At 34.4% G+C, this 23,899-nt stretch overlaps 1 protein-coding gene across 1 annotated transcript; it reads left to right on the top strand.

Annotated features, from left to right (window-relative positions):
* LOC18604584 (protein NRT1/ PTR FAMILY 2.10) lies at nucleotides 3,841–6,773 on the top strand. The gene is made up of 4 exons (XM_018118472.1): nucleotides 3,841–4,066; nucleotides 4,163–4,380; nucleotides 4,466–5,025; nucleotides 5,592–6,773. Exons 1-4 carry the CDS (start codon nucleotides 3,976–3,978, stop codon nucleotides 6,487–6,489), a joined length of 1,767 nt encoding a protein of 588 aa, XP_017973961.1. The 5' UTR covers nucleotides 3,841–3,975; the 3' UTR covers nucleotides 6,490–6,773.

Here is a 23,899-nt window from a genome sequence, read left to right as displayed (position 1 = left end):
TGCCCGTATTAGGTTCATTATACACGAAAATATTATTTGAAAAGAAAACGTACGATGACCCCGATGATGGGAATTATTCATTGAATTTACGAAGGCGAGTTTCTCGGATAATTCCATAGGTGAGAGAACACCCAGTATCTCACCAGTATGATGGGCGAATTTGGGAGAACGTCCTCAATAAAAGGTTATTCGTCCGACATTTTTATCTCACGTCATGCATCTCATCTTTTCTCACACTTGCATTTCATTTTAGAATCAAACAAAATATTTTAATAAAATTGGATATAAAACAAATAAATCATAACTAAGGAAATATAATAAAAGCCCAATAGGATAATCTAAAAATGGTACCGTTCACAAAACGGGCATCCCGGGGGTTCTAATCTTTTCCCGAGCGTAATCGTACTCTCGAACCTAGACTTAGAAAAGCGTAGACCAGTTTAAGATTCTTTCGGTAGGCTTAAAATTAATTTAAGACTTCATCAATTAGAATCGAGTCAATAGGTGGCCAATCGCACCTAGTAAAAAAGATTGGCGGTGACTCTTAGTTTGTAGAGTTTTCACTCGCGTCTGGCGGTTGGGTTCCCAAACCCGCACATTACGACAGATATCATCATACACATGTTGCATAAGCTATGCCTCATCACATAATAACATGAGTGTCTTCCCATTGACACAAACATAGTAGACCAAAAGCCCTTTGTCTGCACTCCGTTGCCATATATCACATATCATGATGATGGACTAAGGCCTTCTGTCTACACCCGACATCCTGTCCAAATCATTAGTGCCTCAATGGACTAGGGCTTTCTGTTGACACCTCGTATGCCATCCCATGGCAATAACATGATGGTCTATGGCCCTTCGTCTACACCCTTTTCGCCTTAATCTCCACACATCATCAACATAACCATACATGCATTAATTAACTTAACATAACCATACGCACATTTACAAGTGTACATACCAATGGACAATTCCATGCTCAATCCAAAAAAGCCAATGCTCACATAAGCAATTATCATTAATATTTCCATATCAATTTCATACAAGAGGTTGTTCAATTATCCATACACATCATTCTATGTTTACATGTTAATTCCATATTAACTATAACATTGAGTTAAGCGACAAAAGGCACTAGTCTTTGTGCACAAAGTCAGCTGCTCTAGCTAGCAGGAGAGATTGTGCTAGCCATGTGTGGTGGACTAGGCACATGACTAAGGTCAAAGTGCTTAAAGTATGCTATCGCGGACATCGTTAGTGGCTATATGCATTGGACAACATTAGATAGTGAGGCTATCACATTATCCTTGGGTCGGAGTACCCTTGGTTCTTTATTATGTACTTCTTGATTAAGCTCCACAAAATGTAATGTTTTAAGATGTGATTTGAACTTGGTATTTGTTCTTTAATTAATTTGCATCATGATTTGGAAAACTTCAAGTTTGGAAATGTTTATTGTTCTTGATTTGTGTTAGGAATTGGGCATTTTGAATGAAGGATGTTTACTCCCCTTGGTAGGATCAAAATCTCAAATTTTTAAGCCAATTTTGGAAATTTTTGAATGAAGGTTCAATCCCTTGAGGGGAAAGGATCGATCCTTGGAAGGTAAAACGTTACCAAAAGCATTTTGTCTCAAAAGAATCGATCCTTGCAGTGTATTTTGTAAAAATGCTATTGTTAAATTCTTTGCACTTTGTTTTGTTTAGCCACTTCAAGTTAAGTTTATAATGGGTTTTGAAACCATTGAATTTACATCTGAATTACTTAAAAATACATCTTTATTACATGATTTAAGTAAAGATATTGATTTATCTCAAAAATACATGTTTCAAGAAAAGGTATTGTTTTATTCAAACACTTTTGCTTTGGCTTGTTCCCTTCCCATATATGCTCACTAAGTTTTGTACTCATCTTTTTAAATTTATGTTATGTTTTTAGATCAATACGCTGATCAGATCCTTATTCTTGGAGAGCTTTCCAACTATATCTTGGTAAGTTCCAACTAGAGACATATATGGAAGATGTCATTAGACATTCTCGAGTCCATTCAACTGTCTTGTCAATAGTTATTTCGTATTTGTGATGTGTTGGTGCATGCTATAACATAGCCAAGGATTAGCATATGAGATATGTTTATGTAATGTGACTATACATGTTAAAGATAACTTGAGCATGCAAATTGTGCATTGAAATGTCATTTTGAGTCATGAAATATGTTTGATGAAATATATATAAATATATATATATATATAGACATATTATAATCATGTTATAGGTGTTGAGACATATGCTCATTATTAAGTGTTATATGCTATATTTATGTCGTTCATGTTCATGAGGCTTGCTTGCGTCTAGTGGGGTTTGCCTACTTAGGTCCTTGCACTGGTCATGACGCGAAATTGTATCATGACAAAAACACATAAATGTTTTGACAAAGTTTATGAGAAATTCAAGTTAAAACCGCAAGTATTAAATTAAAAAATTATAAAACCAATTTTTTGGCCAAATTCATGTATTTAATCAAGTTTTATGGCTCAATAATAATCTTTAGGTATCAAGAAACAACAATCTCAAGTTATTTCTCTAAAATTAAATAAAATGATTGCATTCTTGACTAAAAAATCTCATAACCTACAACCCTTGAAAAAATAATTTATAAACACAATTTCAATCAATTTCATAGATATAATTAGACAAATCCATCATATTATCAATAATATATCATCAATTAAGCAATGTCCAAGATATAATTACACTATACATAAAAGATTAAGAATTTTATACTAAACCTTAACATAGAGTCACGATTTATGTGATTAATGCATAAGGTTTTAAATGCAAACTATTATTGTTTTGATACTAGTTGTTAAACTTTATGTATAATTAATTATATTTAACTTAAGATTCACGTTACAAAAATTTTAAATACTCAAAAGCTTATCTGGTTTTTTATCCACGGTTTGATAGTACAATATCGACCAAATTAACTATTGAAATTCAATGTCTTATCATTAGGTGAGAAACTCAATTTCTAGACGTGAAAGAAAATCTAAACTTAAGTTTTGTATAGTGAACCCTCAATCCTAACCATGATAATAAGAATAAGATCTTTTACACAATTCTACACTATTAAACTCATATATAACATTAAAATATAATTCACTTTATTAGATCATATTATAAATTATAATATTATCCCATTATCAAAATCAGATGAATTTACTCTCACTTTGATAAAAGGAACCAATATAGTTAATAATATAAAAATAATCTTTAATTATTTTAAAAAATTAACTATTATACCTCGACATAGGGATGTGTGACAACCCTCATGCTATTTTGAGGAAATTAAAATGTTTTGCAGCTTTAGGTGTGAAAAGTTGTAATCTACACCAATAATTATTGAACCTCATGATGGCCGTCCCCTTCATAGTGTGGAAAGAATTGGGTTACCTCAAGACATGCACGGTAGGATGAAAACTCCAATTCAATCTCGCCCTTTTGGCTTTTTCCCGTTCTGACAACTTAAAGTAAGAGAATGGAGGTCATTAAAGCTGATTAAAAATCGAAGTCGGTAGCCTAAAAATGAAAAATACTAGAGCTATGACCGGTTGTTCAAATCTTAGCAAAAGGAAAAGTCGATGGTTTCATATTGTGAGCCATCACATCATCCTTCAAACATCTAATCAATAGCCCCAAATTTGATGTTATCATTCAAGGTATGAAATGAACAAAAGGAGACTAACTTAGCATTTAATAATTGGCAGCTTCTGTCACTTGGTCAGCATTTAGGACTTTACGGATGAAGTAGCTATAAAAAATCCAACATATCCGGACAGAAATTTCATATAATGTCTGGCTTACTGAAAAAACTCAATGCCTAGCTTCTTCGACTTAGCTTGCATACATCTTCTGCTCGGCCCTCCAAGGAACTGAAAAGGAGAGAGACTGATTTCTTTGTGGAAAAACATGGAGAAGACTGAGAACGGTAGTACTGCGACTACTACCGATGAACCAAAGATTAACTATAGAGGAATTAAAGCCATGCCCTTTGTCATAGGTAAGGGAAGGAGAGAGCTTCCTTTTCCACCATCATGGTATTTTTTTTTTCCTTGACCTCTGATTTATCTTTTCTTGATGCATATAACAACTACAGGGAATGAAACTTTTGAGAAGTTGGGGACTACTGGCACCGCAACCAACCTTTTGGTCTATCTCACTGCCGTCTTCAACATGAAAAGTATCACTGCTACAAATCTTGTTAACGTTTTCAATGGTACCTGTAGCTTCGCTACCTTGATAGGTGCATTCCTCTCTGATACTTATTTCGGCCGATACAAGACGTTGGGATTTGCTTCCGTAGCCTCTTTACTGGTACCGATACTTACTATTTAGGCCTTCATGAACTCATACCAAAGATATCCAATTCTGAAATAATCTTTCCCTTTTTACCTTGAAGGGAATGCTTCTAGTTACCCTAACAGCAGCTGTCTCAAAGTTGCATCCTCCAGCCTGCGACTCCAGTGGAAGTGCAGCATGTCCTGGGCCAACACCATGGCAAATGGCTTTTCTGTTGAGTGGTCTAGGACTTTTGGTCGTTGGAGCTGCTGGCATTAGACCATGTAACCTGGCCTTTGGAGCAGACCAATTCAATCCTGAAACAGAGTCCGGAAAGAGGGGAATAAGCAGCTTCTTTAATTGGTACTACTTCACCTTCACCTTCGCCATGATGGTATCTTTGACAGTCATCGTCTTCGTGCAAACGGATGTGAGCTGGGCTTGGGGTTTAGGCATTCCTGCGTTTATGATGTTCTTATCATGCGTGATGTTCTTCATTGGTACAAGGATTTATGTGAAAGTGAGGCCAGAAGGTAGTCCAATAACAAGTGTGATTCAAGTCATGGTGGCAGCTGTTCGGAAGAGGCAATTGAAGCAGCCAGAGCAACCATGGGTCTCCCTATTTAACCATATTCCAAAAAGTTCTATCAACTCCAAGCTTTCTTACTCTGATCAATTAAGGTAAACCAACTTAGCTGCTAATCTGCAAGTTGATGAAAATATTTTTCCTTAGTCGGGTTGACTTTTCTTGTTGTTTGACCTTTATTATTTTGTCAATTACCATTCTAATTTTGCACATCCCTAGATTGAAATCTGGCAGGCAGTGGCAACCTTAAAGCTATTACACCAATTTTGTTCTAGGACTATTATTGATTCACATTTTAGAAGCTTTACCTACTCAATGGTAGGGCTGTCAAACTACCAAAATATGTGGAGAATGTTTAGCATGATATTCTTAACCGCTGATGGTGTAATTTTTCGATGGTCTTAGGAAGAATAAACTAGTTAACTAGGATACAAGAGGAATAAAACAGAGAGAATATCCTGCTGTGATCTAAACAACAATCTTTGCTATAGCCATTTGACAAGTACTTGCTCAGAGACACATTATCTGACCAACAAAGAATCAAAAAAATGCCCTGGGCTCGGGCATAAAAAATGCAATTCAGAGTGACTTGTGCCTGTTAATAGACACAGCATATAAAATTACTAAGAGCTAAGTTCTCTGTTTATTTTTGGGTAAACAGGTTCCTAAACAAAGCCGCAATACTGACCCCTGAGGATGAAATCAACTCGGATGGATCAGCAGCCAATCCATGGAGACTATGCAGTTTGCAGAAGGTAGAGGAAATAAAGTGCGTGATCAGAGTTGTTCCCATATGGGCAGCAGGAATCATATACTATGTGGCCATGGTCCAACAGCAAACATATGTAGTCTTCCAAGCCCTTCAATCTAACAGACATCTTGGCAATACAGGTTTCAACATTCCTGCTGCATCATATGGTATCTTCATCATGATTGGCCTTACTATCTGGATACCTATCTACGACCGTATCATTGTTCCATGGCTCCAAAGGTACACCAAAAAGGAAGGAGGAATCACACTCCTCCAAAAGATGGGCATTGGCATGGTTCTGGCCATAGTCACCATGCTTTTATCCGCCATCGTTGAGGACAGGAGAAGAGCCTTTGCTCTCAGTAAGCCAATTGGCATAGATTCGAGAAGACGAGCAATTTCTTCTCTGTCAGCGATGTGGTATATTCCTCAGCTAACTTTAATAGGACTTTCAGAGGCATTTACCATAATTGCCCTAATGGAATTCTACTACAAGCAGTTTCCTGAAAACATGAGAAGTATTGCGGGGTCTTTTACTCATATTGGCTTTGCACTAGCTAATTATCTGAACAGTATCTTGATATCAGTAGTTCATAAGATCACGAAAGTGGCTCCAACTGGGGACTGGTTGCCTGAGGACCTTAACAAGGGGAAGTTAGACTACATTTACTACTTGGTTGCTGCATTAGAAGTCCTGAATTTAGGATATTTTATAATGTGTGCCAAATGGTGCAAGTACAAAGAAAGTGTTATCACTTCTCCTGATGTTGGTATGGAAGACTTGCAGTCTGAAAAACCTGTTGTTTGAATTCAAACATAAGACTTTGCAATGCTACATAACCTGAAAGAGTTACGTCACACTTGCTCTTGTTTCAACAGTTCCACCAGTACAAGACATGAGAGCAAACTATCAGCTGTAGTTTTTTTTTTTTGGTTTAAAACTATGCACTGTTGCATGATACAATTAAAAATTGATATAGAAATGAATTCTTGGAAGAGGGAAGATTATTCAACTTTCCAGCATTTTGTAGTCTCATTTTCTTATGCTAAAGATGAAGTCAGAAGCTATAGTTGCAGTTGAAACTTTGATCATTCTCATCTTTTCCAAGATTTTGACGTTGGTCCCTTGTTTAAACCTTTGGATGCTCTACATAGAGAAAATGGAAAAGTGAATTACTCTTTAATTTGAGCAGAACCTTGATAGTCCATATGCAACGACTATGGTATAAGCAAGGAAAGGCCTTTCATAGCTATAATGCACATTGAAAATAGAGTTCTTTTTTTAAATGGGTCCTATGCATAACGTGTTTTTGACAATAAACCTCTTCATAATTTTAACTGTTTTTAGCCAAGAGAATTAAAATTTGAACAAAATTACCCTTAATGAAATCGACCAATTTATTTGGCTCCGCGTCTCAACCCGAAACCTATTAACAGGTCAAGTACATTTAGGTTTGCGCCTCAAACTGACTCATGTTTTTTGAGCTTTCCTCACCAGACTATTAATCTTTAAAGTATTCCTTACCAGAAAAAAAAAACATTTAAGCATTTTGAGTATTTTGGAGTAGTTTTGGATACACAAAGAAAACTTGTGAGCATTTTGAACATTTTTAAGCATTTTGGAGTAATTTTTTATATATGAAGAAAAACTTTTGAACATTTTGAGCATTCATATTCATTAATTATGTTGTTAAATGAAATATGGTGTATCGTTTGAAGTTGTTGATCTTGTTAAATGAAATTCAGTAGTTTTGGTGATTTTTGAAAATTACATGACTAGTTTTTAGGCATTGCTTGACTGACTTTGGACATTGCGTGACTGACTTTAGGCATTGCGTGACTAGTTTTTGATAAGGCATTGTGTGACTAGTTTATGATAAGACATTGTGTGACTAGTTGATAGGCATTGTGTGACTGACTTTGGGCATTACGTGACTAGTTTTTGATAAAGTATTGCGTAACTAGTTTTTGATAAGGCATTGCATGACTAGTTGATAGGCATTGCGAGACTGACTTTGGGCATTGCGTGATTAGTTTTTGATAAGGTATTGTATGACTAGTTTCTGATAAGGCATTGCGTGACTTGTTAGTAAGGTATTGCGTGACTAGTTAGTAAAGCATTGTATGACTTAGGCATTACTTAAAAATCAATCACGCAATGCCTAAAACCAATCACGTAATGCCTAAAAATCAGTCACGCAGTGATTAAGTCACGTAATGCCTAAAAACTAGTCTCGCAATACTTAAAAACCAATTTAATCAATTTCAATTCTTTAACTTTGGGATTTTATGAATAAACTAATAAACTCAAGAACCTAAAACACGTATTTTTTTTTTTGCTAAGCCATGAAATTGTGCATTTCATAAAAGATAGGTTACAAAACTCCATAACCCTCCAAAGCAAGACAAAATAAATCCCTATTGGGAGGGCCTTACGCACTCCCCTTATGCAAAAACAAAATATACTCCTTTTATAAAATATTTCTTGAACAATTTCAATTTAAAATCTCATTAAAAAAATCAAAATCCCTAGCAAACATGTTTAACAATCATCCCAATCCCAAACACAACAAAACCATGAACCACCATAAAACCCATCAAACATACTTCAGCTATTTATTTTCCCTTAGCTCATAATCTTAACCAATCTGATCCAACTCATCAATACAGGCATCTCCATCACAGCACACATTTCAAAACAAGTCATTACCAGAAAGCATCCAATTACCAAATTCATCATGCTGCCTGCAATCACCATAGGAGAGTAAAATCGCTATTCATCGTCCTTGAGAACCCCAAGATCCACTATCTAAAAAAATAAAACAAAATAAGAAAGAACTTGATGTTATCTTTGAATGGTGAGATAGACAGTATTTGACTAGAGAGAGAAATCGAGATTTAATTTTAAAATTTTTGTATGGATGGTGGGATAGAGAAAACTGAAACCATTTTAACTTATCTGAAATTGTTTAAAGGGTATTGTTGTCAAGTCATGCCAAAAATTGGCTAAAAATAGTTAAAATTATAAAAAATAATATTTTTCAATTGAGCTTATGAGGAAGGTTATTTCTTACAATTTTCTCTTGAAAATATACGTATCCTGATTCAATGCCTCACAGCCCATTAGTCCATTTCTGTTATATAAAATGGTTAGATATTAAAGTTTGAAGACAGAGATGGTAATCATATTCCGTTCATGTTGTTGCATGTGAAAAGATTCAGATTAAATTATTCATTATTCAATGCATTAATCATTTTATAGTATAATATTTGAGTATTTGATACTATATTATGTATATCCCGCAAGCTCAATCATAATATGTGAATGTGATATTTGATCCTACAAAGCCAAAACTCAAAACCCTTTTGATTTTAAAACCAAAACTTTTGCCAAAGTCATCCAAAGAGCAATAGTCCATGTATTCTTTGAAAAACCAATCGCAGGCTTCAACCAGGGGACAACTTCTATTCTATGGGTGACTGCACCTTCTAGTTGAATCTTTGGCAGTTGGATTAAATAGTCATGCGTATCATACAACAAAAGATTGGGATCATCTTGGAATGCCGCCTGGCACTCTATTAGCTCCAAAACCTATCTTTTTATCTTACTCAGGCCAAAAACGGTGTCATTTTAGCATTTTGGCCAAGGGAGAGTGAAGGGGTGAGAAGAGAGATGAAGGGAGGGGACGTAAATGTGGAGAAAAGGAGAATAGAGTAGGAGAGATTCAGCTTGTTTAAGGTGGTTCCTTGACATGCTAATGCCAAATCTAATCTCGACTGGTCATTTTTTTTATTTCTAATTTTTTAAACAAAATTTTAATAGTGTATCTAATTCGATTTATTTGAAATCGTTTTTAATAAAATGAACATCGCATTCAACCTCAATCGATGTCCATGAGTTTGGCAAACAAACTCATGAGATTCAAAAAAGCTCTTGTACATAAATCCAATCAACACATTCCATTCACATCAAAGCCTCATAGCCATCATTATATCATTCAATCATTTTAACAATTATAGTAAACATTAAACATTTTAGTTTATTTCTCATAAACAATAACATAAGTTCATAACATAGCCGTACATTGGCTAGTTTCTGAAAACATTTAACCATTCACATAATCGTCGGGGTAGTGCAGTGCCCGCATACTCCGTTTAGACATAACTTACAAATATTGTGGAAGCATAAAACTCGATTATGACCCAAAAAAGTGACTCGTTAGCATAATAACTTACTAATTGTCAAAATTGCAAGTTTGACGGCAACAACACTAAGCCACCTGATCCTCGGTGTCTATTTATTTGCACATACAATTGAAAAGGATGAGTCATAACAATACTCAGTGAATGGGTACATAAATCAATTGTAAATATGTAAGGATAGTGACAACCCATATCCTCTAAGCATGCATACGTAAATTGTAAGCTCATCTATACATAATAGGACAGGTTGGACGTCACTTATCATGAACACTTATCATTCTCATGGTAGTCGTACTACGTTGCTCGCATATATACTCATCTATCATGGCTGTTTAATGGCTTCATCTATCGAATGAACTAGCCCATCACTCGGTCGTCTATGCACATGCTTAACATTCTTACCTTATCAACTTTCACATCAAGCATAAGTCCTTAAACTCCATAGGCTCGCATTGCATCATCTTGCATTATCATCAACTATAGCTTTTATGTCAAGCCCTTGCATTTACCATATTTCATAGCATAACATAATTCATAATCCCCACATTACATAACATGATTTCACATTTTTCCCTTTCTATGGCATGCCATTATGTAGTCATAACATCATCATATTATAGAATGGTCCCTGGACATAACATAGTCACATGCAGTGGCCAACCAATGAACAACATGCATAATCATATCATCTCCATTGCCGAAGCAAACAACGGAGTAAATAGTCATCATTCGGAGTATTTCAACAGATGACATCATGGCACTACAGGCGGGACAAAACCACCACCCTTGCAAGCATTATACATCATTAATGCACAGTAAGCAAGAATCACAGGCGGGACGAACCACCATCCCTGCTTACCACCATCCTTACCAACAACATAACATCATGCACAGTAGGTGAGAATCACAAGCAAGATGAACCACCATCCCTATCCATAGCATACATAGTCACAAGGATATGGACACACTCAACCTCATGTCATACATCGTCCAAATCATCCACGAAAATACTATATTCATCATGCATATTCATAATTGTTCATACATAATCTTATCATCGTCCGAAATATTATCCTTAGACTGATCATACATTACTTCATATCATGATAGCATATCATCTTATCAGAAGGCCAAGTTCATAATTTGCATTCTTATGCTTAGCCTAGGTATAATCCTTTTAGACATTTCACTAGTCTAGACAAATCGTTTCTAAACGCATACATCACATGCATATCAAACATAGCATCATTTTGCTTATAACATAGGTTCATATTCACATTAACATCGTCTGGCCCAAATTCAGTTCCTCTAGGCATTTCACTTCATTTCATTTGCACATTGTTATTCTTAGCCTAGGCATAATCTTTTTAGGTAATTCACATCATTTATAACATCACTAGTTTAGGAATACTACCTCTAGACATACATATGATGTACACATAATACATATCATGCATTTTATTCTGGAAGCATACATGACTATTCATCAAACATCTCCCAAAAGTGAAAGTGCAAGGATCATTCTAATATTGAGTATGCACATCACATCCACACTACCTTGTCGTGATCTCGTCTCTACAGTACACTCATATTCAATAATAAGCTAACTCTATGTTTCCCAACCAAACATTAAAATTCTACACTTACCATAAGCCTTTATCGCATAAATTTCATCAACTGCGAGTGTTTTTCCCTTGAACATACACAAATCAAGCATGGTGGCCAATCGGTAGAATCGAATCGCTCATCCAAGGTAATCACTTGATGGATGGTGTGACAATGATGGTCATCACCCAGAGTAATCTTTCGACGGATTGTGTTACAGTGATGGTCATCACTCGGAGTAATCTTTTGACGAATGGTATCATAACATAGTCATCACCCAGAGTAATCTCCTGATGGGTGGCATCAAAGCATAGTCGTCACCCGAAGTAATCTCTTGATGGGTGGTATTAAAGCATAGTCATCACTCAGAGTAATCTCCCAATGGGTGGTATCACAAACATTATCATGGGGAAGACGCCACTCAAATGGAACATATCAAATCTATAGGCCATCATGCCTTTAACTCCACACAGGTATTCAAGCTATTCAAACCAATTAATCATGGCTCAACAACCTTATGTGCTTCAACAATCCCACCTTAATTAAGCAAGTAATTACACACATCCGCTAATTTTGGATAATGCCTTTCTAATAAGCCATTCATCATACGCGATTGTTCCCAAGGACATAACTAATGCATAACGCACATACATAAATCATCCTTATTAATTAATTATGGCCCTAAGGCCTCACATGCTTAATAGCTCAACACCAATCTCAATGAACTTTCACTAACAAGACGTACTAAGCATAGGGGTTTTCAACTAAGCTATCTATCATGTACTATAAATCCCAATACTTATCATGATCATTATTACCTCGATGATTCATAAATTGCAATGTCATGTCATTTAATTGACCTCTTTAGCTTTACATACATAACAATTCATGTCAATAATTGTTATCGATTTTGTACACGTAAGTATACATATCAAACAAGTAATATAGACAGTAAGTATAGATTATCGTTCCCACAAGGATTTGTTTCTAAAGTTTCACTAAATACTAAAATTTATGACAAATAAATCTTACTTAAGTAACTAAAATTTAGCAAATTAATTAAAACAAGCACTAAATTAACTAACATAAATTAAATATGTTGAGAAAAATAATAGATTAAAAACCTAGGATTATGGGTTCATTTAACACTTCATCTGATACCAACTTCTCCTATTATTTACATACATGTGTGGTTTTACTAACATAGAATCCAAGGTTATTTACAAGTCTCTGTCGAGATACTTGCACAAATACCAAACTTAATTAGGTCATTATATGTCTATGGGAATCAATTAAATAAGGTTCTAATTTGGCTATGTATGGCAATTGGTGTATGTCTACTCGAATAGCGAATCAAATTATCTAAGTGACGTGAACATATACTATTTAAATCTCAATCCAACCTAAAATCTCTCTTTCGAGTCTCAACTAGATTCATAAATTAGTTAATTGTTGGCCAGGCAATCAAAAGTATTAAGAACATATTTGAATAAGCAAAACTATATCCATTCATAGTAAATAAAAGAGAAACTAATATTCAGACTACATGTTGAAATCCACCACAATCCTAGAAAAATAGTTTAGCTCATAATATCTAATAAAAACAATATTCAAAGAAATTTAGCCACGAATCTAAAGCAAAGAAAATAAAAGAAACCAAAAAGTAGAGAAAGAAACTAATTATAAAAGCTTTGCAATCTCAATTCTCTCTCAAATTCTCTTGTTTTCTTGCTTTGTTCTTGGCTCTTTTTTTCCAGAGTAGTTGCTTGCTGCCTCCCTTCTGAATGCTCTTCAAAAAGGCTCTTAAATATGTGCAAGGTGCCTTACTTTCCACTTTTTCGTCAAAGGTATATTTTTGAAAATCAGGGTGGCACTGCGGCCATGATTATCTAGAGTCAAGGTGCTATGGCCTTCCTTGGTAGCACTGCAGTGCTACTTCTTCAGCACTACGGCGTTGTGCTTTCGAGAATTTATGTGATGCCCCCATGATGCTAAGCGTCGCGGCCATGGTTTTCTGGCACTACGGCAGTCTCACTTTCAGCGTCGTGGCCATGAGTTACTCAATGATACAGCCTTAATCCATGTTGCCTTAAGTGCAAAACTGCATATGTCTATCAACTTCGAACATGATTTTCACCTCAATCTGGTCCCAACTGGGTAAAGTGGTAAACATGAAAGTTGTAGCTCATTCTCTTAGCTTTATAATGAATAAAAATCACATTAATTGAATTTCTGTAGCTCAAGTTATCTTCAAATTACTGCAACATGTACGAGTGACACCTTCACCACACTTATGCTATCATAACTTTCTTTCACCTTGCTCATCATATTCTGCACAAAACCATGAGAAACATTGACAATATTTTTTCCTAAAGTGAGTTAAAACAAAGTAAAGTGAAATTAAACTAACACCAACTAATTTAACTATTGAAAGTGTAATCTAACTTACACTAGAAAAACAACTTAAAAGGTTAAAATTCAATCTTGAACTCTAGGGTTTAGCCACTAAAGTCTCCAAAAAGTGCTAAAAATAACTCTATATAGTAGAGTTATCACATCCCCAAACTTAAGATTTTACTAGTCCTCAAACAAAACAAAGAACTAAATGCAATAACTTAAACATGAAAACATGAAAGCATTTAACTAGAGTTCAGTTGCACCATTTCATTCATTACCTTCGAAATCCTCAAAAGTTACTTCACATTCATAACTCTAATCCACCTACAAATATTATTCAAGTTGATGTCTCAATTCAAATGCAAATTAATCATTTAGTGAAATTTCGTGTGTGTATGCAATATTTTCACTTAGAACATTGTACAATCCGGATAAGTTTATATTCATGCATAATTCAAATAGGTAATTAAATTTCATAAGTTTGCTTTTCATCTCTCCCTCCACTAATATAGACTAACACTAAATCAAAGATCAATAGGACTTTAATTAACTTGTAATGCATGGTTAGGGTTAAGGTTGGATATGGGATAATGTATAGCTCAAATTCACCCTAAGCTCATAGTCAATCTAAGACCTATTAAGAGCTTTATTTTCCTTCACCTAGTATGCCCCTTTTCATCAAGACTTTTCTTTTGTTCATCACTTCATTTTTTTTTCTTCTTCTTTTTTCTTTCCCTTTTTCTTTTTCTCAATTTCACACCCTTAAACTATTTCTTTTATTGGGTTGAGAAATAAATACAATCATATTTTGAACTTTTCTTCATTTTTCATTTTGACTACTTTTTTCACTATATAGTTCATAACACTTCCTAAATTGACTTATGCACTTATGAATGGGGGATGTAATAATGGTTGAAAACATTAATATAAGGATCTACACTAAAAATTAAGTGCTCAAACAAAGAAAAAGTGTCATTAAGCTCAAAGGGGAAAATTAAGGGTAATTTATGTAAAAGAAGGCTACAAAAGGCTCAATTGGTCCAAAAATGGCCTAAATCATTTCCCTAACTAAGTTTAGCCTAGAATTTCAACCCGAGAAAGAATCAAAAAAATTCTAGAACTTAATACATAATTAAAAATTTTCACATTCACATAAACCTTCTCTAAATTTGTACAATAAATCTAAGCAATAAACATGGTGCTCAAACTGTAGAAATTTCATCTTAACGATAAAGCTTAACATAAGAATCTACATAACACTCAAACATTATTCACATGTTTCAGAGAATCAAAATAAGAATGAAACTATGTTCTCATCATTGGATAGGTAAATTAAACGAAACTGGCACAATGAAATCTAGTTCAAGTTTTTAAAACATGCATAAAAAAATTAAATAAAATAACTAACCTAAAATATCATAAAAATTAATAATAATAAAACCCTCCCCAAAACTTAAATTGCACATTGTCTTCAGTGTGAAAAGCTAAAAAGAATAAGAAAAAGGAACTCCCCTATCAATGGTGATGGTGCATTGAAAGCTTAAATTTTCTTTTTCCTTATCTTCATGCTTTCCAAACCTTTAAATCCAACAAACAAGTTAGGGAAAGATTATAACTACTCATTTAAATAGAAAAACAAAAACTAACTAAAATAACAACTCAACTTAAAAAGATATAATTTGGGTTGCCTCCCAAGAAATGATTCTTTATAGTCACTAGCTTGACTATGATACGTCATTTTGTTGTCTATTAAAGTACATGAGAATCTTTGGAGATCCAAATCACCTTCTAGAATGTTCTAGTAGCTTCACTACAAATATCTATTGCACCACACTAGTGAACCTTAACCACCTTATAAGCCATTTTGATTTTTGTTTCCATGGAAGGAGCTTGATTGATTTGGTCAATAACACTTGTTGTCCACCTTAAAATCAAGATTAATTGAAGGTGGTGGATCATGCTCATCATAACATTGCTTAGTTTTGAGATGTGGTGGTGGTGGCTTTGAAGAGTCAATGATGGCTTACTTGTAAATGGTGGAGAAGGATCACCTTTACCTTTATCAGCTAAGTCCACTCCATGGCAATAAGCTGGGTTTGTAGGATACTTAGTTGCATTAAAAATAATAAATTCAACTACCTCCTTTCAAACTCTGAAAGTTATTCTTCTTTTCCTTACATATCAATGTGCTTCTAGTGGCCAAGAATATTTGGAATCTCTTGATCTTCCTCCATCTCAAGTACAACGAAATCCACTAGAATGTACAATTTCCCAACCTTAATCAAGACATCCTCTATAACTAAACAAGGGTGCTTTATCGTTCTGTCAACTAGTTGCAAAGTGATTGTAACATGTTGAATTTCCAACAATCAAATTCTCCTAGCAACAAACAAAGGCGGAATTGAGACTCTAGCACCCAAATCACACAAAGCTTTTGAAAAATTAAAGTTACCAATTGAGCATGAGATAGAAAAACTCCCTGGGTCCTTAAGCTTTGGTAAAAGCTTGTTTTAGATTATTGCGTTACACTGTTCAGTGAGTGTAATTGTCTCAAAATCCTCCAGTTTCTTCTTCTTTGTCAATATGTCCTTTAGAAACTTCACATATGAAGGCATTTACTCTAAAGCTTCTACGAAAGGAATGTTGATGTGAAGCTTTTTGAACACCTCAAGAAATTTTTAGAAGTGCTTATCAAGCTTTTGTTCTTGAAGGTGCTAATAGAAGGGTGGTGGTGGTAAAGTTGCCTTTGCTTCCTTCTCTTGAATTTGCTTGTTAGTTGTCTTAATCACTGTTTCATTCTCAATAAGCTTATCTTGAAGATTAGCTTGCCTAACACTATTTTCAACATATTTTTCGCTCCTCAAGGTGATTGACATAACTTGTTCTTGACTTTCTCTCCTTGGATTCACCTTTGTATCACTAAGTAGTGTTCCATGAGGTATTTTATTTAATAAATTGGCAACTTGACTAACTTGAGTCTCAATGTTTTGAATTGATGTTGCTTAACTCTAAATGAGAGTTGTTTGACTTTGTATAATGCTATCATTTTGTGCAATGTACTACCTTAGAAAATCTTCCATAGTAGGCTTCAATTGTAAGATAGGCATGTTAGCTTGCTGTTGGAATTTTGAATGTGCATTTGGCCTTGAAGTTGAGGAAAACCCTTGATTATTAGCCCAAGAAAAATTTGAATGGTTCCTCCACCCTAGGTTGTACATGTTAGAGAAAGGGTTATTTTGCTATCTATTCCCCACAAATTGCACTATTTCTGTTAAGCTTGGACACTGATGGCTGGCATGGTTATCTCCATAATATTCACAAGCTACAAAATGACTCAAGATGGAGTCAGTACCAAAATATTCAAGAGTCTTAGTTAAAGTTGCTACTTGTGCAGATAATGCTAAAAAAGCATCTACATCATGAATTCCACCTACTTTCCTATGCATTGCTCGCTTTGTTGGCCATTAGGAATTGTTTGCAACCATTTCTTCTAATAGATCGTGTGCCTCATCTATCGATTTAGCCATTAAAGCTCCTCTTATAGTAGCATTAATGGTGGTTCGGACCTACCCATTCAACCGATTGTAAAAAGTTTACACCTGAAGCCACTTTGGAAAACCATGATGAGGACAACGCCGAAGTAACTCTTTGTATCTTTCCCAAGCTTCATGCAACGATTCTAAATCTTGTTACATGAATGATGTAATATCATTCCTTATTTTCATTGTCTTAGCTGGAGGAAAGAACCTGACAAGGAACTTTTGAGCAAGATCATCCCATGTTGTTGAGTTTGTGGGGGGTGCAATCAGCCATGCTTTAGCTTTATCCCTCAATGAAAAAGGAAAAAGCCTCAAACAAATTGCATCATTTGTGACACCATTATGCTTGAAAGTGTCACAAATCTCTAAGAAATTTACTATATGGCCATTTTGATCATCATTTGGTAGACCCCCAAACTGGACTGAAATTTGAATCATGGTGATGATGGCTAGCTTGAATAATCGACCTTCGAATGCTTGATGGAGTTCCTTGTACAAAAAGAACAGTATAATCCCTTAAGTAATGATTTTCAACTACCGTACGCTCTTAGATTTGTTGTTCACACTATTGATAAGCCATTGTATTTATTGAGGTAACACCTTGTTGATTCTCTCATCGAAGTTTGCGAAACGTTCTCTCAATTTTTGGATCACAGAGGATAATCTCCAAGTTGTTGTCGATTTTGCATATGCAAGTATATGTATTGAACAAGTAATATAGACAATAAGTCCAAATTATCGTTTCCATAGGGATTTGTTTCTAAAGTTTCACTAAGTACTTAAATTTATGACAAATTAATCTTATTTAAGTAACTAAAATTTAGCAAATTAATTAAAACAATCACTAAATTAACTAACAGAAGTTAAATATGTTGAGAAAAGTAGTAGATTAAAGACCTTGGATTATAGGTTCATTCAACATTTTATCTTATACCAACTTCTCCTATTATTTACAGTCATGGGTGGTTTTTTTAACCTAGAATCCAAGGTTAGGTACAAGTTTTTATCGAGATGCTTGCACAAATACCTAACTTAATTGGGTCACTATATGTCTATAAGAATCAATTAAATAAGGTTCATTAAGCTAGTGTTCTAATTTGGCTATGCATGGCACTTGGCATATGTCTACCCGAATAGCGAATCAGATCACCTAAGTGACGTGAACATACACTATTCAAATCTCAATCCAACCTAAAATCTCTCTCTTGAGTCTCAATTGGATTCACAAATTTGTTAATTGTTGGCCAGGCACTCAAAAACATTAAGAACATATTTGAATAAGTAAACTATACCCATTTATAATAAATTAAAGAGAAACCAATATTCAGATTACATGTTGAAATCCACCACAATTCTAGAAAAATAGTTTAGCTCATAATATCTAATAAAACAATATCCAGAGAAATTTATCTATAAATCCAAGTCAAAGAAAATAAAAGAAACACAAAAGTAGAGAAAGAAACTAATTATAGAAGCTTTGTAATCTCAATTCTCTGTCAAATTCTCTTGTTTTCTTGCTTTGCTCTTGGCTCCGTTTCTCCATAGTAGTTGTTTGCTTCCTCTTTTTTGAATGCTCTTAAAAAAGGCTCTTAAATATGTGCAAGGTGTGCTACTTTCCAATTTTCCATCAAAGGTATAGTTTTGGAAATCAAGGTGGCCTTCCTTGGTAATGCCGTGGTGCTACTTCTTCAGCGCTGTGGCACCTTGCTCTTAGGAATTTGTATGATGCAACCATGATGCTCAGCACTGTAGCCATGGTTCTCTAGCACTGTGGCAATCTCACTTTCAGCTTTGTGACCATTAGTTACTCAAGGCTGTGGCCTCAATCCATGTTGCCTTAAGTGCAAAACTACATCTATCTATCAACTTCGAATGTGATTTTCACCTTAATCTGGTCCGAATTTGGCAAAGTGGTAAACACGGAAGTTAGAGCCCATTCTCATAGGTTTCTAATGAATAAAAATCACATCAATTGGATTTATGCAACTTAAGTTATCTTCAAATTACTGCAACATGTACGAGTGACACCTTCACCACACTTTCTTTCACCTTGCTCATCATATTCTACACAAAACCATGAGAAAAATCAGCAATAATTTTTCCTAAAGTGAATTAAGACAAAGTAAAGTGAAATTAAATTAACAGTAACTAATTTAACTATTGAAAATGTAATCTAACTTACATTAAAAAAAACAACTTAAAAGGTTGAAATGTGATCTTGAACTCAAGGGTCTAGCTATTAAAGTCCCCAAAATGTATTAAAAATAACTCTATATAGTAGAGTTATCAATAATTGTAGTACATGGTTTCACACACTTAAGCAAATATGCCTCAATAATCATGGCCCATCAATCGCACATGTATCAATGATATCATTCAAATTCATCATTGCCTCACAACTGAACATAGAAAATCAATTTTACATCCCCTAAATGTCAAACAATTCATTGTTCCCAATAATACAGCATATCAAATATCTCAATGTGACCATATGTCTCTCAACATAACATATACCAGTATCATCATACAGTGTAAGTATTTTGACCTAAGCATACTCATCCAGGTACAAGCATATTAAAATATTCACTAGCTCATGCTTCCCAATAACATGGCATAAATGCATTTCTCTTAACATGTATAATTAATATACTAGCCCAAGCATGTTCATCTATGTCATCATAGCAATACATTATACCATGGTAGTGCATAACATTATGCGTAATGCATCCACATGCATTCAACCATAAAGCCCTACTCACCTCGACACTTTAAGTGTTCCTTTATCGACACTTGCACAATTCAACTCACCAATGCCTTAGCTTTAATCCATACAATTAGCATTTAGGCAACATTCTTAGTCTCATAATCATCTAGCATTTAACAAGATATAAACATCAAAATTAATACCACATTCTCAATTTCACAGCCAAATCTGGGCTTTCGAATAAATTTCAGCTTTTCAATATAACACATTTTCTAGTAATTCATCATACAAACTCAACTTTCACAATTTCTTCAACAATGGTTAAACTTCTTACCTTAAGTGCTGGTTTGGCTCATTATATCCCAAATTCCCAACCACATTCAAATCTAACAACCACCAAAGCTGAAACATAAAATTTCTAACTTTTAAACTGCTCAAATTGAAAATCAATCAATAAAAGCTTTAGATTTACCTTTAGATTGATTTTTTAACTTTCAAATGCCTTCTTTCAAGCCTCAAATTTGTGTAGGGGAAGAGGCTTTTGAGTAAGGGATGAAAGGGTTTTTGTTTTAGCTTTTGTTTTAAATGGGCGAATAACCCAAAGTTCTTATATTTTTGCCATTTCGTACGCATGTATCAATACATTTATCGACACATCTCCACGGGTTCTTTTTAATTTTATCAATACATGGGGCATTGTATTGATACATTTCTTTACATCACCCTTAAATCTATCGATACATGAGGCATTGTATCGATGCTTTTCATCTAGAATGTTTCCTCCTTTAAATCTATTGATACATTTGGGTAATATATTGATAAAAATAACACAAAATACTTCCCCATTCAAATCTATCAATACATTTGGACAATGTATCAGAAGAAATCGCATTCACTATTGTGTTTTTCAAATCTATCCATACATTAGGCTATGCATCGATACATATTTCCCAAAATACCCTTCTTATGTTTTTTTTGCCTTCAATGTATCAATACATGAAGCCCATGTATTCGATACTTCTTGTCCAAAATATATTTTTCCAACACTTAGAGCATTCCTAACTTAAATATCTAACACTCATTTCCTTTCCAACATATATTACGCATCTAAATTCATCAAAATTTACCCAATATCAACACATATACTCATTACATAATTCAAATCCTCAATCATGCTCCATGTCACAGAATATATAAATTATAATTAGCATAATTGCTCTCATATCATATTCATTTATGTGCCAAACAAATGCACTACATCATTTAGGTGCCAAATGTATGCACACATCATAAGACCCAATTGTAAAGGATGAAAGTTGGAAGGGTCATGTGGTAAATAAGGAAAAGTTTGAGGATTGATTTGCAATTTTAATATTTGAAGTTAAAAAGAGGAATTTACTAATAAAAAAAGGTTAGATTATGTGGAATATGTGATGTACATATAAAAGTTACTATTATATGCAATCATAGCATACAAAAAGGAAAAGTTAGTGGAGGACATGTGGGACCCCCACCATGTAAAGTAAAAGAAAGAATAAGATTAAAATTTGTTTGCATGAAATGTAATTGGTGCAATAGTGGTCAAATGAAGGAAGAAGAAAGCGGGGTGAATGTGGTTTGGATAGGACAATAAATGATTAAATAAAACATAAAGTAAATATGGTGTAAGGAATAAAAAAATGAAAATGAAAAATGATGAAAAGTAAAGAAAAAAAATGCAAGTGGGAGATGGAAGGGTGGCAAGTTTTTACCATGTGATTTTATCACCTAAAATAAGTGGAAAAGAAACCAAAAGAACCATTCAACCTTGGGCAATCCGCCCATGTACAGAAAATGAAGAAGAAAGAAAAGAAAAATAAAGGAAAAAGGAAGGCATTGGGCAATCCGCCCATGTGAATGTAAAAACAAGAAAAGAAAACCATTTTCAAGGCTTGGCCTTAAGGAGTCCATCCATAGCCAAAAAAGAAAAAGAAAGGAGAAGAAAGAAAGAAGAAAAAAGAAAGAAAAGGAAAGGAAAGAAAAAAAAAAAGAGAGAAAAGGAAAGGCATGGTTTGCACAAAATTAAGAAAAACCGTGAGGTTTCCTCCCTCACCTTGTAAATTTGTGTTGTTTCATCAATCAAAGAGTCTTCAAATTCAAGAGAGGGAACCCATGGAGTGTCAATGGAGGTATTAAGCTCGGTTTTGTGATTCAAGCAAGGAAAGGTAAGGATTTGGTTTTTAGCTTGAGTAATCTTTGAAATGAGTTGATGACTAAGAGAAATGTCCTGTGGCAGCAAAGATTGGCTAGATTTGGAGGAAATTTGGTGACATGCAAGTCACCAAACCCGTGGGTGTTTAGTGGATTTAAGGTGAAAGAACAATGGTAAGTTTGATACTACATTTTGAGGCCTACGGTTAGTTTAATATTGTGAGGAATAATTGTGCAATTGTTGGCAGCATATGAATGTAAATTGTGGTGCAGGCAAACTTAGAAAAATGCTTGATGAAAGTAGATTTATAATTGCTGCCAAGTATGATTGTGTAAGCATGAATTAACTATGGAAACCTAGTTAAGAATTTATTAATTGATTTGCTGCCATGCATGAGTACATAAGTGAATTGGGTTTGAGTGATTGCTAGGAAACGTATAAAAAGAGGAAGTGAACTGTGGTGGCGTGCCAGACAAGATAAAGAGTAACCAGCAAATAAGATTAGTTATTTAAGCACACGAATCAATAGCGACATAGCATCCTGCTATTGTGAGGTGAGTAGAGGGTGTCCATTTTAAAAATTCCTATACCTATATATATATAAGTATGGTTTACTTTAAATGCAAAAATTGTGAAAAGCATGAACTAGGAATTTTGTGAATGCTTAAATGTTTGAAAATGTTTTGACTATATACATATAAGCTAGATACGTAAAGTGTTTTTAAGTTGGAAAACAAGCCTTTGTACCATGATTTTCTATCAAATGTGCCTTAATGTTTATGTGGTATGCATTCGTGAATAAAACATGTATTCACCATGCAGATTTATACTTTAACTTCATGCAATGATTTTACGTTAGAAAGCTTGTAAGGGATTTCATCGTTTTACTATGTTGAATGTTTCAAAAAAAGGTTTTTGTCACGACTCGATTTCCAAGCCGTGACTGACGCAAGGGGCTAATGGACTTAGCCCACTAAGCCCAAGCAAGCCTATTTACATCGTCTAAAACATGTTCATCATTCTATCATAAGTTATTAAAGTCACATTTCATAATTTCAATTCAAAATAATGCTAACCATTGCTATCTCGTAGTGGCCTTTCCGATCAAATATACATACATTGTTTAAAACATATATCTTAATAATTTACATCAGGTTTGTCTATACACAACACAAAAAGGATACTCGACTTCCAGCGGAGAGACTCGGTGAAAGTTCAGCTATTGAATGCCGAGATACCTACCAAGGAAATGAATCCACAAGGACACCTCGACCTAGTTACCGGCTGCCTCTTGATCTGAAAATATGAAGTTGAAAACGGTGAGTATAAACCCAGTGAGTGAACAAAGGAAGGGAACAAGCAAACGATAAGGAACGTTTAAAGAAATCATGATGCATTTATTTCAAAAACAATGCAATTTAGTTTGGTTCTTATTAAAACCCCTCATTAAACCGTTAATGAGTTAATCCCTTGATGATGAAAGATCCATACATAACAAAGAATTTGAAGAATGAAAGCTTCAGTAATATTCAAACAAGTCAAATCAAACGACGGGTCTCGTTGCAGAGGAAAGGCATTA

This window comes from Theobroma cacao, chromosome 3 (genome assembly GCF_000208745.1).
Source record: "Theobroma cacao cultivar B97-61/B2 chromosome 3, Criollo_cocoa_genome_V2, whole genome shotgun sequence".
Lineage (NCBI taxonomy): Eukaryota > Viridiplantae > Streptophyta > Magnoliopsida > Malvales > Malvaceae > Theobroma > Theobroma cacao.
This window is presented reverse-complemented; position numbering and strand designations above follow the sequence as displayed.